The sequence below is a fragment of the Misgurnus anguillicaudatus genome, chromosome 13, assembly GCF_027580225.2.
Source record: "Misgurnus anguillicaudatus chromosome 13, ASM2758022v2, whole genome shotgun sequence".
Taxonomy (NCBI): domain Eukaryota; kingdom Metazoa; phylum Chordata; class Actinopteri; order Cypriniformes; family Cobitidae; genus Misgurnus; species Misgurnus anguillicaudatus.
In genome coordinates this window covers 12,536,436-12,560,343 of record NC_073349.2, presented here as the reverse complement: position 1 = coordinate 12,560,343, position 23,908 = coordinate 12,536,436, and the positions used below count along the sequence as shown (strand labels likewise).

The following is a 23,908-nucleotide window of genomic DNA, read 5'->3' as shown; positions in this document are numbered from 1 at the left end:
AAGAATCAACTACTGAACTTGGTGACACATAATTATGGGAACGGCGCATCCGAGAGACTTATTAATGGCAGACTCGATGATGTGTGAAGTCTTCCGGTTGTCGATTAACACGAAGGTGGAACTCAATATTATTACATGAACGTCTTTGAAAAATCCTGGTTAAATCGGTCACGCAGCTGTCGACAGGATGTACGATTACTTTCTGCAGAAAAGAAATCCAAATTATACAATTGGAGTGACAGGAATTGCTAATAAGTAGAGGAATAGGGATTGGGTTATAAAGCTTAAAACATTGTCATGACTCGGTTAACGCATATGAGCGTCAATCAGGATCTCATGAGTGGCTGACTTCGAAATCAGCCTGAGGCTGAACTGTGACTAAAGAGAGAAGCTCCAGAGTGCCAAAGTACTCTAGAGTACTTCATCCAAAACCCACATCCTTTAATTACACACACACAGTGAGGCCTTTGAGTCTCCCGCATTAGAGGGTGGAGGCGGTTCCCATGGAAACCAAAAGTCATGGCACTTATAGCATGATGGGGCAAAAGAGAAAGAACAGTAATGTAAAGAGGTTAAGGGGTAATGGATATTAATGACTGTGAGGTTAACAAATATAACACGAAAAATAAAGGCCAATAGACTCAAGGGCAGATCAAAGCAAGTTCTCCCACTTAAAAATCATGGAGGGGTCTGAAATTGTCCTCGTAGGTGCATGTCCACTGTGAGAGACATAATCTAAAAAAAATCCAGAAATCGCAATATATAATTTTTTAACTATTTATTTGTATGATACAGCTGCAAATAAGTATTTGAACACCTGTCTATCAGCTAGAATTCTGACCTGTTAGTCTGCTTTTTAAATGCCCACCTCCACTACATTTATTATCATAAATTAGAGGCACCTGTTTGAGGTCGTTAGCTCCATAAAGACACCTGTCCACCCCATACATGTCACGGCTAGTCCGTGTCATGTTTTGTTTGTGTCTCCGATTACATCACCTGGACAATTCACGGACTGATTCCTCATCACACCTGTTCCTTGTTAAGTGTTGTGTATTTATACTGCTGTCTGTGTCACTCGAGTCGCCGGATGATTGTCATTACAACCCTGTCTGTTTCCTGTGTCACGTTTGGATGTTCCTGTGTTTGCTACCATGTTACTCCTCGTGTTTTTGTTTCCCCATTTTATTATTAAATGTTATTTATTTGCCGAACTCTGCGTTTGTGTACTCACTCCACCTCCGCGTCATGACAATACAATCAGTAAGAATCAAACTACTAACATGGCCAAGACCAAAGAGCTGTCCATAGACACTAGATTCAAAATTGTACACCTCCACTAGGCTGGAAAGGGCTACAAGGAAATTGCCTAGCAGCTTGGTGAAAAAAAGGTCCACTGTTGGAGCAATCATTAGAAAATGGAAGAAGCTTAACATGACTGTCAATCTCCCTCGAACTGGTGCTCCATGCAAGATCTCCCCTCGTGGGGTCTTAATGATCCTAAGAAAGGTGAGAAATCAGCCAAGAACTACACTGGAGGAGCTGGTCAATTACCTGAAAAGAGCTTGGACCACCGTTTCCAAGGTTAACTTGGTAATACACTAAGACGTCATGGTTTGAAATCATGCATGGCACGGAAGGTTCCCCTGCTTAAACCAGCACATGTCCAGGCCCGTCTTAAGTTTGCCAATGACCATTTGGATGATCTTGAGGAGTCATGGGAGAAAGTCATGTGGTCAGATGAGACCAAAATAGAACTTTTTGGTCATAATTCCACTAAACGTGTTTGGAGGAAGAAGAATAATGAGTACCATCCCAAGAACACCATCCCTACTGTGAAGCATGGGGGTGGTAGCATCATGCTTTGGGAATGTTTGTCTGCACATGAAAGAGGGCGACTGCACTGTTCTCAGGAACCGGAAGTTACAATGTCACGCTGAACAGCTGAACAGATCGTGCATCGCAGCTCCGTCGAGTTCATCATCATCTAAAATCCTTTTTTTACTATCTTATTCCTATTTATATAATATAACTTATTAGTTTTACCTAGGAATACTTTACCGTGACGATTATTGAGCAGTACTACCACGTGAAACTATTTATCACTAATAAACACCCAGTTTTAGCATACAGCCCGCTAGCATCAACAAACAGTGCTGCTGAAGCTAGCATTTTCTGATCTAATGGCGGATTCATCTGATATATGCTTTTCTGACCTGTCCTCACCTGAGCGGGAAGCTGTGGAGGAGTTGATACCTGGTTTTAGCAGATCCAACGCGAGGTACAGCGCCCACTTCACCCTGTCTCCGGACGTCCACAAGCGACCGAGGCGTGCAACAAACGAGCACTCCACGCGATGCAGCTTCACGGGCCGTAAACGAGTGAACGGAGACGCCATCGCCCAACATGAAAGCGATCGGGAAGCTGTGGAGGAGCCGCTGCCCGGCCTTCGCAGATTCAGCATGCCCCACATCACCCTGGACCCAGACGTTCGCAGGCGACCGAGGCGTGCCACAACCGAACACCCCACGCGATGCAGCTCCGCGGACCACGTTCGGGTAAATGAAGACGCCATCACCCAGCATGAAAGCGGTAAGACTCCGCTTGTTATTGTAACATGTACTACTTGCCACATGTATAGTTTAGCTACTGCTGTTAGCATAGAGGGGTTTACATGCACTAAGTGTATTGAAGTATCAAGGTTAACTGAGAAGGTTGCTGAACTAGAATCGCGCATCCGAACGATAGTTGAGGATAGCAAAACTGTTAATGTTACTGTTGCAAATAATGTATCGAGCGAAAAGACTAATGGCTCGGTTCCGACATCAGATGCTAATGTAAATATTACAAATACTGTATCGAGCGCGCATAGTGTTTATCAAAATACCCATGGCTCGGTTCCAACATCAGAGTCAAGTCGGCAGTCTAACTGGGTGACTGTCAGGCGGCATAGTCATATACGGCATCCTTCTAAGACCCATACGGTAATTTCTAACAGATTCGATCCCCTAAGGAGTACACCAGCTGAAACACCTGTTAAAAGTGCCCTGGACATTGGAGATTCTATACTCAGGAACACTAACATTGAGGCACCAAACACCATAGTCGACTGTGTACCGGGAGCCAGAACGTCTGACATTAGATCCAAACTTAAAGTGCTGGCTAATGCTAAGCGAAAGTTTTCTAAGATTGTTATTCATGCCGGCACGAATGATACCAGACTCTGGCAGTCGGATATCACCAAAGATACTATTAAGGAGATGTGTGAAATTGCAAAAACTATGTCAGACAATGTAATATGCTCTGGTCCCCTCCCCGCCTACTGGGGAGATGAAACACATAGTAGATTCGTCTCTCTAAATGGCTGGATGTCAAAGTGGTGCCCTCAGCATAATGTAGGGTTGATAGACAATTGGAACCATTTCTGGGGGAGACCATTCTTCCTAACCCGAGATGGCCGTCATCCGTCATCGGAAGGAAGTGCTATACTCACTAGAAATCTGATCAATAGTCTTAATTCTGATATAGTCTGACTATCCAGGGCCCAGGTCAGGAAACAGACGGATCGGCTTAACCGTCCGTCTGTTAGCTGCTGTGATATGTCAAGATCACTCATATCCCAGCACTTCGAGTCGATCTTACCGGAATATCAACACATTTCAACTGTATCTGTTCCCTGAACAAATAAATACAGAGCACCGCTTGCTACATCTGGTACAAATCTGATTAATATAAAATTAGAAAACAATACATTAACAGATGAACCTCAAATGTTAAAATTCGGCCTTCTTAACATTAGATTGCTTACCAATAAAGAACCTATTGTCAATGAAATAATTACAGACCAAAACTTAGATGCACTCTGTTTAACAGAGACCTGGCTTAAAGCAGACGATTACACCAGTTTAAACGAATCCAGCCCAAAAGACTATTATTATAAACACAAACCTCGATTAAAGGGAAGAGGGGGTGGTGTAGCTACAATATACAACACAAATTTTACAGTAAACCAAAAATCTGAACTAAAATTTTAATCATTTGAACTAATGTTGTTAAATATGGAAATAACTGATCGTGACCACAAACAGCTTTCTTTTGCCTTAGCTATAATCTATAGACCTCCGGGCCACCATGCAGATTTCCTTAAAAAAAATAGCAGATTTCCTGTCTGAGCTTGTAGTCACTGTAGATAAAGCTCTTATTGTTGGTGATTTTAATATCCATGTGGATAACCCAAAAGATGCATTAGGACGTGTGTTTATGGATGTTCTAAATTCTCTCAATATTAGACAAAAAGTGACGGGGCCAACGCATACTCGTAAGCACACATTAGACTTAATTCTGTCACTCTGACTCAATATTAATGACATCAAAATATCACCTCAGAGTGATGCAGTTTCTGAACATTACCTTGTGTCATACACTGTACTTCTAGATAGGATCACTCAATCCACAACATGCTACCGACTAGCCAGAACAATAATTTCCACCACTAAAGATAGCTTTATTAGCACTCTTCCAGACCTGTCCCAAATGAAACATGTAGCAGATAACTGTGACAATCTAGATATTGTAATAGAAAACCTAAACAATGTCTGTTCTAACACATTGGATGCCGTTGCTCCCATCCGAAAAAAGAGAATCAAAGAAAAACCGCCAGCTCTATGGTATGACCATCACACCGCAGCCCTTAAAAAGGCAGCTAGAAAAATGGAAAGAAATTATAGAAGCACAAAGTTAGAGGTATGGCGTGCAGCATGGAAAGAGAGTGTTAAACACTACAGACAGGCTATTAAAACCGCCAGATCTACCTATCTTAGCAAGCTTATAAATGAGAATCACAATATCCCTCGTTTCCTCATTAGCACAGCTGCGAAACTGACTAGAAACAAAGAACAAACAGAAACCAAGAGTAAACTTCAACACAATAGTAACGACTTCATGAACTTCTTTTCTAACAAAATTTCGGCTATTAGGGAAAACATCGTAGCTACCCAGGCAGCCATCACTCTACCCATTTGTTCACTTAACACTAGATTACCATACGAACATCTTGATTCATTTAAACCCACTACAATAGATGAGCTCTCTAAACTAGTCACATCATCCAAATCATCGTCTTGTATATTAGACCCCGTTCCCACAAAACTACTTAAAGAGATATTCCCTGTAGTGTCAACCCCGGTTCTAAATATCTTTAACTCATCGCTAGAAATAGGATACGTTCCAACAGCTTTCAAACTAGCAGTACATATGAAAAGTTCCCATCAGGATTCAGGCCCCACCATAGCACAGAGATAGCGTTGCTTAGAGTTACAAATGACCTCCTATTAACATCCGATCGTGGTGAAATCTCAATTCTTATATTACTAGTCCTTAGTGCAGCCTTTGACACAATAGATCACACAATCTTACTCAATAGACTAGAAAACTATGTTGGTATCAGTGGTCAGGCGCTAGCCTGGTTTAGGTCATATCTTACCAATTGCTATCACTTTGTTTATGTAAATGAGGAAGAGTCATATCACTCCCTGGTTAAATACGGTGTACCGCAGGGATCAGTTTTAGGTCCCATCCTGTTCTCGTTATATATGTTACCCCTAGGAGACATTATCAGGAAACATAACATAAGTTTTCACTGCTATGCAGATGATAGCCAGCTTTACATCTCCTCACATCCCAGCGAAACACACGTTTTCTAAGCTAACAGACTGCATTAGCGACGTTAGTGACTGGATGGCACATAACTTTCTTAAGATAAACTCCAATAAGACAGAGATACTTATTATTGAACCGAATCGCTACAAACATAATATGTCAGATTACAAATTGCACATAGATGGCTTTACTGTGGTGCCATCTTCCACGGTTAGGAACTTAGGTGTGATGTTCGACAGCAATTTATCCTTCGATAGTCATATCGCCAACGTCTGTCGCACAGCATTCTTCCATCTTAGAAATATCTAAAAAATACGCCATATACTGTCTACATCTGATGCAGAGAAGCTTATCCATGCTTTTATGACCTCTAGAATAGACTATTGTAACTCGCTACTCGGGGGATGCCATTCAAATCAGGTCAACAAGCTTCAGCTAGTTCAAAACGCTTCTGCAAGGGTACTTACTCGATCTAAGAAGTATGACCACATAAGCCCAATTCTGGCATCTTTACACTGGCTACCAGTTAAATATCGCATACAATTTAAAATATCACTAATCACCTACAAAGCTTTAAATGGCTTAGCACCCTCATATCTTTTTTTTTACTATCAGAATACAATCCATCACGCACACTTCGGTCGCAAAATTCTGGTCTATTGATTATCCCTAGACTATCAAAAGTGTCTAAAAGTGGAAGATCGTTTCCCTACTTAGCCCCTAAGCTCTGGAATGATTTTCCAATCGATGTCCGAGAATCCGACAAATTCGATCATTTTAAATCTAGACTTAGAACTTTTCTCTTCAACAAAGCATTCGCATAATTTGTCTAGTAAAGGTACTTAACTCGCAATAGTTATTTTTACAGAACAAAGCTCTCACAGTCATAACACAGACCAACCAAATAAATAAATAAAAACCTTATCTGCATGACCACTTAAAAATGAATTGCATTAAATAGTTGCCACCGTTTGCCACTGAACCTGCATTAACGACGACAGTGGGGCTTCCGGCCTTAGTCAAACAGTTTGGCACGTATGGTTGGGTTGCGATTTTGGTGCTTTCGTGTGTCTTGTGAATAATATGCCATACAGACCCGTTTGCGACTGAACCTGCATTAACGACGACAGTGGGGCTTCCGGCCTTAGTCAAACGGGTTGGCACGTATGGTCGGGTTGCGATTTTGGCGCTTTCGTGTGTCTTGTGAATAGTATGCCAAACAGACCCGTTTGCCACTGAACCTGCATTAACGACGACAGTGGGGCCTCCAGCCTTAGTCAAATGGGTTGGCACGTATGATCGGGTTGCGATTTTGCCGCTTTCATGTGTCTTGTGAATAGTATGCCATACAGACCCGTTTGCCACTGAACCTGCATTAATGACGACAGTGGGGCCTCCAGCCTTAGTCAAACGGGTTGACACGTATGGTCAGGTTGCGATGTTTGGCGTTTTCTTGTGGTCTTGTAAATGGTATGCAATATAGACCCGTTTGCCACTGAACCTGCATTAACGACGACAGTGGGGCTTCAGGCCTTAGTCAAACGGGTCGTCAGGTTTCACTTTCTCTTAAAGATCGGAAGGTGACCCTTATTTACCATATATACCTTCGCATTGGGCCCCCAATTTGCAAAATCCTCAACTGTGGATAATATAATTATGCCGCAATAGTTAGTCTGTCTGGATCTAAGCTGATTTAAACCACATCACTGTGTGACACTTCATTACATGTGAACGGCCCCTACGCTAATATGATTTTGTTTTTCTCTCCCTGTCTTATCCTCGACCCCGAGGACAATGAGACAAACAGACCCAGTTTCGGTAGATGTGAAAGTCGGCACACTTTTGATCTACTGGCCGTCCTTCAACGTGATGCCCAGCTGATGCCTGACCAACGATCAACGAGAACCGGCTTAATCTCCGCTAAATCTCCTTATCAGTTCTCCCAAGGGTTTTTCCCTCCTAGGACTTTTTTTTACTTCCTCGGCTAAAAAGCCAGGGTTTTTTTCTCCTAGGGGTTTTTTTACCCTGGGGAGTATGGAAGACGAAGAGTGCAAAAATTAAAAATAAATAAATACATGTACAAAGAAATATATAAAACAAACATAAATAAATAAATACAAAAATAAATATGCAGAGAAATATAAAAAACAAACATAAATGAGTATTGCAACTTTGATTTCTTTATTTTTGTATTAAAATATTTTTAAAACTTTTATTTATTTCTGTATTTAATTATACATTTTTATTTATTATTTTATTAATTTCTACATTTATGTATTTATGTATTTATGTGAACATTTAATTATTTTTTTACATTTATTTATTTAAACGTTTATTTATTTCTACATTTATTTTTTCCACATGTATTTATTTATACATGTATTTATTTCCACACGTATTTATTTCTACATTTCTGTGTCTAATATGTTAATGAGGAGGGGGCGTGTTTTTCTTCAGCCGTAGCAATGGAGCACAGAGTGGCAATGCTACAGTAGTGTATACACGTGTTCTGAGGCCAAAACAGTCACATCTTTTGCTCTTACTTACAAAATGACAAGCAAGGGAAGAGTGTGGACATGATTTTGAGTGTAGTGCAAGTGAAATGAATGTTGAGAGAGGTGGGTGAAATGGCAAAAATCACAGTTAAAGTAATTTAATATCACTGTTTCTGTATGTATTTACAGGATAAGCATGCATATTCTTTACCTTGAACATCGTATTATAAACATCCGTTCGGGATTCTTGCACACATTACAGAAACCGCATCTTTAACAGGTCTGGTAACAGACAGTGAGACATGATAGGGTGTGCACATGAAATACAGTGATCATATTTAATAAACGCCATATGCAGCTAGATAGATCATTGATAGAGCTTGATGTCAACGAGGTTTGTGCACGATAAGGAGAAAAACCACACGCACTTTCACTGATGCCCACAAGCATATTGAATATTGCGTTTGAAACGCGACTGAAAATCACTTTAATATTCACGTTTCTTAATTTTGTATGAACAACGCGTGATGTAATCATTCATATGCCTGAGATGTGGGCTCAGTCTCCTCTTCCAACGTGCCCCTCTCAAACACCTGCGCAAGTTGAAACACACGGCTCGTCCAGTCGGACACCTTGCTATCAGCAGGCAATGGTCATTGCTTTCTGTCCTTTACACATCATAATAAAGTTATGGCAAAATGCAGGAGTATGTAAAGGCAAGCAGACATAGAATATAAAGGCAACAATTTGCGTTAAGTGTTCTCCAATAGTAAAACATAAAGACACTGCATTACGCCGAGTAGACAGTGATATTAAAAGACAAAATTCAGTACACGCTTTAAAACATAACATGTACAGGCAATAGCTGAGACCTTCAAATACTTATTTTCTTCACTGTATATATATATATATATATATAAATATATATACAGTATATTTCATCAAATATATATTATTATTTTTTATATTTTGAAATATATTTAAATTTTTATTTGAAAAAAAAATCTTCAAAGAACCCTCTTGTTTCACATAATAAAAATACAAAATATGGTATAGCGTAAGCAACTGTGACAGCAGGTTAAAAACTTTTATCTGTGGGCCATTTTGATTGGCTAAACTGCCTGTGCTATGTGCAATCATATGAAAGACACTTCAGCACTTTGTATGAAAGTTTCACTCTAGCTTGGAGCTGAAGCTTGAGGACATCTTAGAAAACAGGCCCTATTTAAATAATAATTACAAGTAATTGTTTGATCTACAACATTCTAAAAAAATTCAATCAATATTCAAAACTGAACAATCTTACGAAAATCTTGCTCTAAAAATTTACTGCCAAGCAAAAAGAAAATGAGTGGCCGAGGTGAGTACATTTGCATGCAAACAAATCACATATAATTTAAAGACACTGTACAGTACATATACTTTAACATATTAAATCGTTTCTTTTTTACATTCTTACTGAATTCAAAATTACTTACTGAAAGTCATTTTACTTTTTATCTGTGAACCTGTAATAAAGCCATTTAGAGAACATGGGAATTTTTATAGTGTTAAACTCCAACAATATAAAAAAATTCAACAAAATAATGGGTTATAAAAAATAGTTATGTGAAATTATTCACTGTAAACCCAAACAGTACAATGGACTCTTTTAAAATAAGTTAACTGAACTCAAACCTTTGAAAAAGTTTATTAAACTTAAAAGTTTTATGTGGTTTACTGTTTACTAAGTTACCTATTTTAAGTTCCAGGCTTTGCATGAGCCCGCACTGCGAGAGCATTTTTTTTTATTTAAGTGATATTTTATGTGGTTTTTCGTAAAGAGAAAGACCCAATAGTGTTAAACATTCATTTATTTTGGAAGTTTAGAAGAGTTTGCTATTTTTGAATTTTGTGGTTATCATTGTTCAAGTAGTGTAATGCCTATGCTTAGGCTGAAGGTTGGAATTGTGTTGCTTTATAAATAATAATTGTGTGAAGTTCAGCACTGAGCTCAGACTTTTCACACTTTTACAGGTCTTAAAATTCACACGATTGTTTTCCAGGACTTGTGAAAAAAAAATAAAAGGTAAAAAGAAGTTTTAAGTACAGTATACAAACACAAAATATGGTACACAGTTATGATAAACTGCGGAAATTTGTGAGATCAGGTTGGTATTTTGTACTTACAGGGAAGTGTTAATGACAGGAATATACTTACAACTGTACTTACAAATTGTTAAAATTATTTCAATCTGCTGTTGGATCCGCAGAGTCAAATGAGCTGAGGATTATTCTGGTGGGTAAAACTGGAGCAGGAAAGAGTGCAACAGGAAACATCATTCTGGGCAGAGAGTTTTTTAAGAAAGATAACTCACTCCTTTCAGTCACTAAGACATGTGAGGAGCACAGAGCAAATGTGGCTGGGAAGCTCATCTCAATTATCGACACTCCAGGACTGTATGATACAAACATGTCCGGAGAAAAGCTGAAGGCAGAAATCTCAAAGTGTATAGAAATGTCCGTTCCTGGTCCTCACGCCTTTCTGCTGGTGCTCAGGCTGGGTGTCAGATACACAGAGGAGGAGAGGAACACTGTGAGATGGATTCAGGAGAACTTTGGTGAAGAAGCCGCACGTTACACCATGTAGCGAATTTCAGCGGGAGGAGGGAAATAACGTTATTTGAAACACTATGAACCTCCGACCGAAACACTACGGGGATTCCCAAGGGAATCTTAGATTTTAGCTTAAAAGGGAATATTATGTATAATTAACTGTAATTAATTATACAAGTTTATCAGGTTTTACCTGGCGTAGCAGAATTAATAATAACAATTAATTAATGTGTTCGTCCACCGAAGACATATATCCATAATCGTATATTAACGTCTAAGAAATGTTAATTTCATGGCCTTTAAAATTAACCTTCTCACTGATATACAGTGCTACTCGCAGCGTGTAGCTGGATCAAAAGGCAGAGATAGTGACTTTACTTTCGTGAGCATTGAACACAGAAACAATTCAATTGTGAAAATGCAAACCGGTTTATTAACTATAAAATGAAGTACATATAACGACTAACTAAACATACACACATACAATAACAGAAAACATAGATGAGAAAGAAAAGATTGAAAGAGCTAGAGAGAGAGAGTAAAAGATTGGCAAAGCACTATTGCTTAACATCTGCACAAACCATCGGATAATCTCTAAGGATCGCCTTAATTTTCATAAGGGGTAAAGCTTAAACACGAGCGAGTAAAACGAGTTTATACTTGCTTTGGCTCTTTGTGATGCGGTGCGAAGTTTCTTATGCTCGCGATGCGAGCAAGGAGAGAGAGAGAGAATCCAGGTGTGTTCGTTTAAGATGGAAGTCCGTAAGTTGTTTCGTAGGGCGGATTGGTCCGCGTGGTTTTCCGAACTCTAGCGCAAAGTGCAAGCCAGGAAGACTGTCCCGAAGAGTAGGACAGGGCTCAGAGAAAAGATGATAAATCCAAGGGACTCTGGGTGAGTCTCAGCGAGTTTCCAAACTGCGCTGACGGGTTACCTGGGTAACCGGGCGACTGGGCGCTCATGAGTGAACTAAACCACTGACCGAGATACTGAGCGAATCGTTCGAATTGAGCTATTGAGCGAACTGAGCAATTGAGCAAAATGAGCTTGGGCGATAGGCCGTTTTGACCTTTCACACGCCCAGCCCATTTTGGGTGTATGGCCAATGTGTGCGCGGGGAAACAAGCCTTTGTTCTTTCAGACATCACATTTGCATTATGATAAAAGTTTGTTTCCATAACTCTTCAAATCGATACTAAATGACATTGATGCGGCTTATGGTAATATGATACATAGAAATGATTGGGAAATAAAGAGTAGATTAATTTGATACTAGACAAGACATGGGTTTAAGATCACGTTGAATAATAATTTCATACCTAAGATATGAACCATGCTACAGTGAACAAAATCTAACTAAAGTGTTAACACACAGTTACATCGCACATACATGATCATGCAGTAAAGGGATATAACATATATATACATTAAAACAGCTCATTGTGATTTTTAAATGTGGTTTCATCACAGACATATAGTCTGTGCCCCCAGCTGTGTCTCTGGCAATCGTCGAACGAACGGCTCTCAGGTTTCTCTGGTGGGATCCCTTTGAACCTCCTTTGAAGACTGCATTTGTTTTAATTGTCGCCCACTTTACAGCCTTGATAGGTGGTAGATATCTGGGTGATTGTGTTATCAGGACACAGGGTTATCTAAAGTCACAATTTTAGGGCTGTTTACGATCCAGATGCCAAATGGCCTCAATCTGACTCCGAGCCATTTGCTACATATCCCCCCCTTCATGGCCACCAGGGTCTTGAGAGACTTTGGTGGGCGATGGTTCAATAGGCGATGGTTATACAGGTCATTTGGTCTGGATGGCAGGTGTATCTTCATTTTCTGCAGCGGTTCGGCGTGCAGACAGAGGGGTGATTTCAATGAGGTTGGGCTCTTGCTTGGCTTGTGTGTCTTGCTTCCCATGGTTCCGCTTGAAGGCTCGAGAGGCGGCAGCTGTGCACTTGTTCACTGTTTCCTGCATCCCGCTGACTCTTCGGTACAGGATGAAAGTGAGGCCAAGAGTAAGGGCGTATCCTACTCCTGTGGAGAGGCACAGTACTGTGTCAGTGGCGGTCCAGGCTCGGAAAACAGGGAGGCTGTGCATAGCTGGCATGCGAGCAAGTGCCTGGAGGGCAGTGTCGATGGGCGTGACATCAATTAGTTGGGTCCCCCCTTCTGCAATCCTCATCTCCAATTCAGGGTCTAAAGTGAAGTTGTGGTCCCTGAAGAAAGTTGAAAATTCCAGTTCGGTGTGGTACTCCTCACTGGGAAGGTGATAGAGTGCGAGTTCATCGATGTGAAGAATCACACCTTTTGGAACTTGGATCCACATCATCTGGTTTGGTAGACTGATGCGGGTGGCTGTGTCGTGTTGGTCGTAGGTCAAAGTGGCCGTGCTGGCTGGGGTGTTGACCAGCCATCGGTCACCTACGATCTCAGCTTGGGTGTTAGGGACCTCGGCTCGTGGTTTAGCTGAGGCAGGACAACGAGAGTCAATCTTCATGGGCCGCGGCCCACAGATGCCGTCCGTGTTGTCCTGAAGGAAAGGTTTGCTGGGGCAGAGATAATTAAGGTCTTTAGTGAGGCTGCACATGTGCAGGTTTGGTGCAAGATACAGCTGTTCATTGCTGTCATGGTAAGCCACCACAGTGGGGGTGCGTATTCTGATGTGGGTGTTTCCCTGCCAGAAGCCAACATTGATAATGTCTTTGAGTCTGTAGATGTTGTGTGACTCGATGATTGGCAGGTTTACCAGAAAAGCAAGTTCGTCTTGTTCAGGGGCTATGCTTAGTGAGATTGCGCTACCTAGGGAGTAGGCCAGATGTGCCTGCAGGGTGTTTGTTGGGCCTGCAGTGGCAGAGGATAAAATGGTCTGTACCAGGCTTAGGGGTACCAGGCAGGGTGGAATGGCTGCTGCGGCAGCTCCGAGTAGGGCTCCCAGGAACCGCTTGGGACGCTTGGTTTGTCCGCCAAGACCTGCCTGTGTGACAGTCACCTTCTGAAGTTGGTACAGCATGCGTTTGATGTCAGCCTCTGCGTGAATCATAGCGTTCTGTGCCCATCGTTCTCCTGCCCAACTGGTTTCTGGTGCTGATGCTGTGTAGTGTGCTCTGTAGACATCACGGGGGTTGAGTCGGACATAGACTTTTTGGCTATGTGTTCTGCAGTTCGTGATCAGGAGTCCAGGTTGCTCTTTAAGGACGATGCCTGAGACGGGACCCGGCGACACGATTTCAGGTTGCGGCCACCCCCCCTGTAGGCTGATGTACAGAACAGTGATCCACAGCAGCATCCTGGTGAAAGAGAGGGAGAGAGAGAGAGAACAATAGGCGAGCACTACAGATCCTTGTTTGGTCAGGACAGTTCTCTTTCTTTTCATTGGCGGCTGTTCCCTAGGTGGCAGAGTTCTAGTGATGAGGCAGTGTGGAGAAGTTTGGTTCGTCCCCCCTTTACTATCATGCCATAATGTTGAGTGTCTCTTGACTTGGTTCTGGTGGACCCATCTGGAAATTGGTTCCTTCTGACTCCTGCCCACCTTGATCTGGTATGCAATGGGGGAGAGTTTGTCCACAATCTCATGAGGTCCTGTCCAGTGTGGCAGAAATTTCTTTGACAGCAGTCGGTGAGCTGTCTGAATTGGCGGGGCGAAACTGTAGGACCAGATCTTGGTTGTTCGAAAAGCGAAGGTCGTTCCCGGATGAAGTTCATCCAGATACTGGTGAGTGGTGTCATTGGGTGCTGGAAAGCATTCTGCCAACTTTGTGAATTGGCAGATGACCGTGAGAAGGTGTTTGTTGCCCCTCGTTGGCCTGGGTAATGGTCCAACCCAGTCTATCTGGAGGTCTGACACTGAAAAGTTGACACCTCTTTTTTGAAGTGGTGCTCCATGGTTTGGCTTAGCCGGTTGGAACTGGCAGCAAACCAGACATTTCTTGATGTGTTCTGCTACATCGTGCTGCATTCCAGGCCAGTATGCCACCTGTTTCGGTGTTTCATAAGTGGCTTTTGTGCGGTGGTGTGCGGCACATGCTGTGTCATGCGCATACATTAGTATGACCCCCCTATGGGCCTGAGGAACCACAAGCGCAGGTGTAGTGCGGTCATCAGGGACATACCCGAGGATGTTGTTTTGTATGCGCAGCAGGTGCCTGACATCGTTGAGACGTTTGCGGGTTGGAGCAGCAGACAGGTCAGAGTTTGTGATAGGGTAGGTGGAGGGGTCTGAGAGGTGGTTTAACATAGCTTGGGTAGCGATGTTAAAGGCTTGTAGTTTCTGATGATCTGCATCATCCTGCATGGCATCTGCATCTATTAAATTTTGTTGAACTTGTGTGTCAAGTCCTGGGTATGGCTCTGAGTCTTTGGCTGGATGCAGATTGCAGAGCAGTGAACTTTTGAAGTTTAGGTCTGAGACGAAGTTCCCGCGGCTGGCTGGGGGCTCGTCCATGACCTGGCAGTTTACCTTAGATGATCTGGCTGATTGAAAGGGTAAAGGTTCTCGCACTTGAGCCCAAATTTTTAACTGTTTAAAGTCCATTAAGGGTTCAAAGCGGTCTAGCAGGTCTTTGCCAATGAGGAGAGGGTATGAGTCCATTGGTGAGATGTACACAGGGTGTATGATGCTCATAGGACCGATCGTCAGGTGGATGGGAATCACCTGTTGCAGTTGAACTTCAGTCTGGCTGTAAGACTGCACATTCAGCATACACCTTTGGGGTTTAAGGGTCAAATTTTGGGCCTTAGCTCTGTTCTGGAGTCTGGTGAAAAGCTGGGATGACATCAGCGTTAGGTCAGCTCCGGTGTCGACGAGGGCTTCTAGTTCAACCTCATTTTCCAAGGTGATGGATAGATATAGCTTTTTAGCTTCTCCTCTTTCGATCAGGTTTCCCAGGAGGCTTGGTACTGGGGCTGTGGTATTAATAGGAAGGCAGTTAAGGCTGGTTTCTTGTGACTCTGTAGGGAAAGAGACACTTAACACAGCACTCTCTGGTACCTGCAGGCTTTGATTGGTTGGTGTTTGAGATATTGTTTGTATGCCAAAGTCTTTGAATAAGGAGTCGGGTTTGTCTTCGTGGTCCTCCTTGTGGGGCCTCTTTTGGATTAACTCCTTCAATATTCTCAGAATCTCTGCTGTCTCAGACGTGTCTGTGTCACACTGTTTCGGGGGTAGCTCAGACTTAGATTTGCTCTGTGTGTATCGAGACTGATTTGTCTGTTGACTGTTACCAGTATTTGATCTGCCAGGTGCAGGACGGTTACCTCTAGGTTGTCGGCCAGGTTCCCACGAGCCGCCACCCTTCTGGTTGTCTGATGAGTTTGGCCGGCTCCATGACCTCTCGGCGCGTCCCATTTGGTGCTTGGGACGAGCCCCTTCATGGCCGTACCATTCCTGGCTGGCTGTAAAGTCTCTTGACCCTCTTGGCCCTCTGTTGAAAGGTCTTTCACTGTGGCGTTGTCGTGCGCCCTCCAGTGGTAGTTCAGGGTACAGTTCAGAGACAGGGAGAATGACAGGGTTTTTAACAGTCTTTTCAGAGGCCGCTCTTTGTTTACTATAAGCTTTATGGGCCAAGTCCCGCAGCTTCCTGGTTGTCATCGTGCGAGGGCAGGCCATAACCCCTAAGTGTTGGCTTACAGTGAAATGAAGATTTCGCAGGAAAAGGGTTCTGAAGTTAAAGTCCTCCTCCATTCCTGGCTCATTCCGTGAGCCAAAGTAAGCTCGCCTGAGTCTGTTGTAATAGGCCTGTGGAGTTTCGTTTCTGCTCTGTTTGAGGTCCATCGCTGTAACTAGTCCTTGTTCTGCCTCTGGATTCGAAAACTCTTCTATTAAAGCCTTTTGCAGCTGCTCGTAATCCATCTTGACGTTTTCTGGCTGCCGGTCAAGGAAACTCCTCACCTCACGACAGGAAGTAACCCGTAGCAGATACAGTTTGTCTCTTGTGGTTACATTTGGCAGTGTTTGCAAATAAAAGTCAATGTCCTGCAGGTAAGAGTGGATATCATGGCCACCTGCAGGCTCTGGGGTAAATGTTGGGATATTTCTAGCCAGCTTGTCGAGGTCTTTGGGTGCCACGCCGGGCATGTCTGCAGGTGACCTCGGGAAATTTGTCTGTCCCCACCCCCATGTGGTAGTGAGAGGTTCGGGGATGCTGGCTGATGTCTTTAACAGTGGGCTCCCGCCCCCCTTTTCAACAGAAAAGCTTTGGTGGGGGGGTGCAGGCTCACTGGTTGAATGAAAGGGAAAGGTTGCTTTTTCCCTTACTCGCCCAGCTTGCAGTTTATATGCATAAATGAGTTCTCTTTGGGCGGAGTCAAGGTCGTCCCTAGCCTGGTCTCGTTGCTGAGCCAGAGCTCGACCTTCATCTCGAGACGCTCGCAGGTGATTCTCACAGGCCTTCAGCTTGGCATCACGTTCCTTCAGTTCTGCCTTTGCTCTCACCAGAAGATGTTCAGCCTGCTGGAGCTTTCCAGACAGCTCTTCTCTGGCTGTCTTTTCCTGTTGCTCCTTGTGCTCTGTGTCTGTGCAGAGTTTTGACAAGGCCTCTTGGAGTTGTCCAATCTTGTCCTTTAGCCTCCAGTGTTCCTCCTCCGTCGATGGGTGTTGATCCTCTAATCCCTGTGTCAGCTGATCTAGACAATTCTGCGCGTCCTCCTGATTCCTCCGTGCCTCTGCTGCTTGGAGCTGTAGAGCTGCTGCATCCTGTTCCAGTTGGGCGATGTTCCTTTCGCCCAGTTTAAGCTGGATGATGAGGTTGTGAGCGATGGCACCTGTGATCTTGGCTATATCCTTGTGACTGTAGCTCCTCGTTGGGTCGTGGGCTATGAACTTGTCCAGGGTGCCGTCGAGTTGCTCTCTTTCCAAGTGTTGCAGTTCATTGGCGAGGTTGGGCAGGAGTTCAGATGTCACAGCGCTGAGCCAGGCCTCTAGCTGGTCCCAGTGGTTGACAGGGCTTGGTAATCTGGACATGTTGACACACTGGTAGAAGAGAAAACACAAAGAGCCAATGCGAGTCCGCACAGTTCAGCGAGCTACGGCAATAAAATATATATATATGTGGGCTATAAGCTTATTATCAGGGCCTTTCTCCGGCGGCACAGATAATCAGTGTGGGGAAATAAGGGAAAAATTTTAGTAATTTGTCGCTTTGTTAAAACCTATAGGTCGCCTTGGACATTTGGTTATTCGAGCGTATTACTAATGAATTCTCCTAATGGTTTGTGCAGTTTTGCTCTTTCAACCCAAAATAAAGTGAATCAAAATAATTAAAATTAATTAATTATAATGATAAAAATAAAATAAAACATAAAGCAAGGTTGCTGGAAATGAAATGAAACAGGAAAGGGAAAAGAGAGGAAAAACAAATAAATGATAATAAAAAAAATAAAAATAATAAAAAAATAAATAAAAATAATAAAATAAACTGAAAATGTGAATTGAGACAGCCAACAGACGAAGTCCTAAGGCTGGGGGAATGAAGAGGATAGGAGGTGGAAAAAGGGGTTTCCTGTTTCAGCTTAGCAGGTTCTCTACCCTAAATTTGATGACAGGGCCTTACAGGGAGAGGGCACTATGGAGTCATGCGAGTTAGGGGAGTGGCTTAGCTAGATTGGCTGAGTTAGACCCAACCTGATAGGGATCTGGTGCCTCTAGTGGCTACAGAGGGGAGAAAAGTGCATCTCTTTTACACCAACACTCGTTGACTATTTAAGGAAACCCAGGGTGGAACACAGAGACAAGGCGCTTCCCTGAGCACGCAGCCAAGAGTGCCGGGCCTTCTGCCCTCCCCACCTCGACCGCTCAACAGTCACACCCTTCACACCGCCGGGCCGCACTCAAAGGTGTCACCCACCAACTGGCACTGCCGCTAGGGCTTTTGTGTGTCAGCTGGCAAGGTTAGCGATTGGAGTGCCCGGTGGCAGAGGTTGCACTGTGTCTTGCTGCCTAAGGTGCTAAAGGAGGGAGCTACCGCAGCACCCCGACTGTACACACTCGAGTCAGTTCAGCGGGACCGGTCTCTTGTAGAACTCACCGCTGGCGAAGCCTCTGATTCATCTATTAAGTGTTAGCTTTAAAGAGATGCACAGGGGCTTATCCTATTGCACCAGTTAAAACATAAATGAATTCACTGAGAATGGGACTTATGGGGCTGAATTCTATTCCCAGTAAAGAATTGATTCAATTAAAATTTAAAATAAATCAAACGGCATTGAATTTAAATTTAAACTTAATTAAAAATACAATCTCTACAATAGAAAATAGAACAGGAGAGTAAGGAGTGAGAGAGACCAGCAAAAAAATGAAATAAAATAAAAATAAAACAAATCAAAATAAAATAAAAATTAAATAAAGAAATAATAAATTAATAAAGCCACAGCAATATTAATTATTATTTATAATTTAAGACCATAACATTCAATATGTAGGAAATAAAACTACAACGTAGTAGAATAACCTAGTTATTGAAGTAAGGTAAAAAAATCCAAGTTTGATTTCTGTCATACACTCCCAAAAGAGTTTATGAGAGGACCAAACGAGCTTTTCCCTCTAGATGGCGATATTTCGCCCAACAAACAAAGAAAGCGGAAGTCAGACGTAGAGTAATGGAGAAGAAGAAGTGTTAGACACTCAAGACTGACATCTAGTGTTAGAACTAGGTAGTACGCTTTAAACTGACAAAGATTCGCTTCTATACAGTAATTACATCGGCGGCCGCTGCGTTGCTAAGACGACGGATGTAATTTGCTCGTGTTCAGCCGGTACCTCTTTTGGCTTACGTTACCGGGACACGAAATAAACAAGAATCCAACGTGCTTTATCATACGTTGTGACTATAAATACTTGATCAAGTTTTTATCTCCTTTAAAATTGAAAAGTCTTACCCTCGGTGCTTACAATTTTAAAAATCCACGTACGTGAATAAAATGGAAAAATACAATAGACAGCTTCTCTAATTGTAAATCATTTCCTGGAGATTTAACAAAAAGGCCTTATCAGATGGGAGTACTCACTCGACCACCGCTTCGCTCTAAATAAAGGAATTATACTCTTTATTAGGCGGAATCAGACGGTAATGCAGCGTATTAAAGGGCTTTTAATACGGTTACCTTAAAGACTGCAGTTAACTATACATAACAGGGGCGCGAGTCTGTTACGTCCTGAAAATGATACAGGAAAATACATTTTCATTCATACAAATAAAGAACGAAATCAGTTAAAGCTGATAGTTCTTTTTCATTCACACAATGCAAAAACACATTTGATTTGTAACTGGTTTGCTCAGAAAATAATGTTTAAATCTGCCCGCATTCTCCACCATTATATGTAGCGAATTCAGCGGGAGGACGGGAATAACGTTATTTGAAACACTATGAACCTCCAACCGAAACACTACGGGGATTCCCAAGGGAATCTTAGAATTTAGCTTAAAAGGGAATATTATGTATAATTAACTGTAATTAATTATACAAGTTTATCAGGTTTTACCTGGCGTAGCAGAATTAATAATAACAATTAATTAATGTGTTCGTCCACCGAAGACATATATCCATAATCGTATATTAACGTCTAAGAAATGTTAATTTCATGGCCTTTAAAATTAACCTTCTCACTGATATACAGTGCTACTCGCAGCGTGTAGCTGGATCAAAAGGCAGAGATAGTGACTTTACTTTCGTGAGCATTGAACACAGAAACAATTCAATTGTGAAAATGCAAACCGGTTTATTAACTATAAAATGAAGTACACATAACGACTAACTAAACATACACACATACAATAACAGAAAACATAGATGAGAAAGAAAAGATTGAAAGAGCTAGAGAGAGAGAGTAAAAGATTGGCAAAGCACTATTGCTTAACATCTGCACAAACCATCGGATAATCTCTAAGGATCGCCTTAATTTTCATAAGGGGTAAAGCTTAAACATGAGCGAGTAAAACGAGTTTATACTTGCTTTGGCTCTTTGTGATGCGGTGCGAAGTTTCTTATGCTCGCGATGCGAGCAAGGAGAGAGAGAGAGAATCCAGGTGTGTTCGTTTAAGATGGAAGTCCGTAAGTTGTTTCGTAGGGCGGATTGGTCCGCGTGGTTTTCCGAACTCTAGCGCAAAGTGCAAGCCAGGAAGACTGTCCCGAAGAGTAGGACAGGGCTCAGAGAAAAGATGATAAATCCAAGGGACTCTGGGTGAGTCTCAGCGAGTTTCCAAACTGCGCTGACGGGTTACCTGGGTAACCGGGCGACTGGGCGCTCATGAGTGAACTAAACCACTGACCGAGATACTGAGCGAATCGTTCGAATTGAGCTATTGAGCGAACTGAGCAATTGAGCAAAATGAGCTTGGGCGATAGGCCGTTTTGACCTTTCACACGCCCAGCCCATTTTGGGTGTATGGCCAATGTGTGCGCGGGGAAACAAGCCTTTGTTCTTTCAGACATCACATTTGCATTATGATAAAAGTTTGTTTCCATAACTCTTCAAATCGATACTAAATGACATTGATGCGGCTTATGGTAATATGATACATAGAAATGATTGGGAAATAAAGAGTAGATTAATTTGATACTAGACAAGACATGGGTTTAAGATCACGTTGAATAATAATTTCATACCTAAGATATGAACCATGCTACAGTGAACAAAATCTAACTAAAGTGTTAACACACAGTTACATCGCACATACATGATCATGCAGTAAAGGGATATAACATATATATACATTAAAACAGCTCATTGTGATTTTTAAATGTGGTTTCATCACAGACATATAGTCTGTGCCCCCAGCTGTGTCTCTGGCAATCGTCGAACGAACGGCTCTCAGGTTTCTCTGGTGGGATCCCTTTGAACCTCCTTTGAAGACTGCATTTGTTTTAATTGTCGCCCACTTTACAGCCTTGATAGGTGGTAGATATCTGGGTGATTGTGTTATCAGGACACAGGGTTATCTAAAGTCACAATTTTAGGGCTGTTTACGATCCAGATGCCAAATGGCCTCAATCTGACTCCGAGCCATTTGCTACAACCATCATTGTGTTTACTCATGCAGATACGCTTAATGGAAAACTAGATGAATATATTGCACAAAGTAATGATCTACAATCATTGATCAACAGCTGTGGACACAGATGTCACTCACTGAACAATAATGACACAAACAATCACTCTCAGGTTACAGAACTGCTGGAGAAGATTGATAAAATGGTAATGGAAAATGGAGGACAGCATTACACCAATGAGATGTACGAGAGCGCCCAGCGTAGGATACAAGAAGAGAAAAGAAAGAGAGAGGAAGAGAAGAGGAGAGCAGAGGAAGAAAAGGAAAGAAGATTGAAAGAAGAAATTGAGAGGAAACTAAGAGAAGAACAGCGAATAAAAGAGGAGAGGAGAAAGAGAGAGGAAGATATAAGAAAACGTAAAGAAGAAACTGAGAGGAAACAGAGAGAAGAACAGTGAATAAAAGAGGAGAACAGAATCAGAGAGGACGATGAAGAACAGATAAGGATATCAGAACGCAGGAGAATAGAGGCAACAATAAGGAATGGAGTCTTAAGAGTGGGAGCAGGATTGGGTACAGCTGGAATAGTTGTTGGTGGTATAGTGCTAGGAGTAACATCAGCAGTGGCTGCACCTGTAGCAGGTGTTGTGGGTGGATCAGCTCTGCTACTCGGATGTGGTTCATTACTGATCAATAGATATCTTAATTGAAAATTAGAAAGCAAGGATTTTAATTGTAATAAATATTGTAAAATCTAATAAAAAAACAACGGTTACCCTTTTTTATAGTCCACTTTAGACATTCTACTAACTATAAATAACTTTGCAACTACATGTCAACTAACTTTCAATAATTTGCAACTATACATCAACTAACTGTCATTAGAGTATAAGTAGACTGTAAGGATTAGGGTTAGGGAAGAGGTTTGGGTTAGTGGAATAAGTTAACATGCACCTGGAAAGATACTTATAGACAGTTGAATGTCTGTTGAGATATCATCGCAATAAAGTGTTAGTAGATATTAAGCAGACAGTTTACTAACTCTCTAAAGATTGGTAGTTGATAAGTAGCAAGGTTACTTATAATTAGTAAAATGTCTAAAGTGGACTATCAAAATAAAGTGTTACCAAAACAACCATCTGAAATGTTATGGTCTATAGGTGCTTTGCTGTTGAAATCTTTATTATTGTGATTTTTATAATGTTATTTTTTAATCGTCTATAACTTTATTGGTATTAAAATGTATAAAGCAGCCATTTACATGTAGTGACAATCATAAAATGTAATAAAAAATCAACCAATTGTAATTTTAAGATTTATGTGCTTTGCTATTGAAATCTTTATTATTGTGATTATAATGTTATTTTTAATAGTCTAAAACTTTATTAGTATTAAAATGTATAAAGCAATCATTTACTTGTAATTAAAATTATAAAATGTAATAAAAAATGTCATCCTTTAGATGGATCCTTCACAGCTTTGGCTATCCCAAGATTTAATGCGCACCTGTGACGTCTGGGTATTTAGAATATTCAGAACTGTAGATAAATAAAAGTGCATATTTAGCAAAAGGTCATTGTTACTGTTTTACGATAAGAAAATGATTTGTAATGATGTGAATTAATATTACTGCTGTAATAATGTGCATGTTGTGTTTTACTTTTGTATATTTTAAGGTAATAAATTTGACATTGTTTAATCTGCATCAATGCATTATTTTTCTAAAATTTACTTAAAAAAATCCTCGTAACAATTTGCACAAACTTTTTTAAAGTAAAATTTACTGCTTTTTTATAAGTAAAACTTACCTACTAAAATCAAATAAAATTTACTTAAAATTGCATGATAAAACATATGTTAAATAATTAATTAAATGGTACTTAATTATTTTATTTAGAAGTTAGATTTATTTTAATCGTTTAGGTAATGTCTATTAGGTTTTTTGAAAATTGAAGCATTACTGTCTAATATTAAATAAATTGTATTTTCTGTTTGTTATTTTCTTTAACATATTCCTATGGACTTGGTTATTTTTAGTGTTATAAATGGCACTATAACACACAATTCACGACTGACAAGAAGTCAGCCACTGAACAAACCTGATTCGGAAAAGAAACGCACACAGACTGCGCCTCTGACATGCATCACCAGCACCGTGGAGAGAATTACAATACAAT

The 23,908-nt window shown here is 41.4% G+C and overlaps 1 protein-coding gene across 1 annotated transcript; it reads left to right on the top strand.

The window, feature by feature from the left end:
* The first annotated feature begins 2,462 nt into the window (after positions 1 to 2,462).
* LOC129430370 (GTPase IMAP family member 7-like) lies at positions 2,463 to 22,975 on the top strand. The gene is made up of 3 exons (XM_073875704.1): positions 2,463 to 2,592; positions 10,406 to 10,779; positions 21,764 to 22,975. The coding sequence occupies exons 1-3, from the start codon at positions 2,463 to 2,465 to the stop codon at positions 22,187 to 22,189; spliced, it is 930 nt and encodes a 309-aa protein (XP_073731805.1). The 3' UTR covers positions 22,190 to 22,975.
* The last annotated feature ends 933 nt before the right edge of the window (positions 22,976 to 23,908 follow it).

Excerpts from the sequence above, each read along its gene's own strand:
- LOC129430370 (XM_073875704.1), top strand. The coding sequence starts at position 2,463 with ATGCCCCACATCACCCTGGACCCAGACGTTCGCAGGCGACCGAGGCGT. Across the intron at positions 2,593-10,405 it reads CATCACCCAGCATGAAAGCG|AGTCAAATGAGCTGAGGATT; the intron begins GTAAGACTCCGC and ends TTGGATCCGCAG. Across the intron at positions 10,780-21,763 it reads AAGCCGCACGTTACACCATG|ATTGTGTTTACTCATGCAGA; the intron begins TAGCGAATTTCA and ends GCTACAACCATC.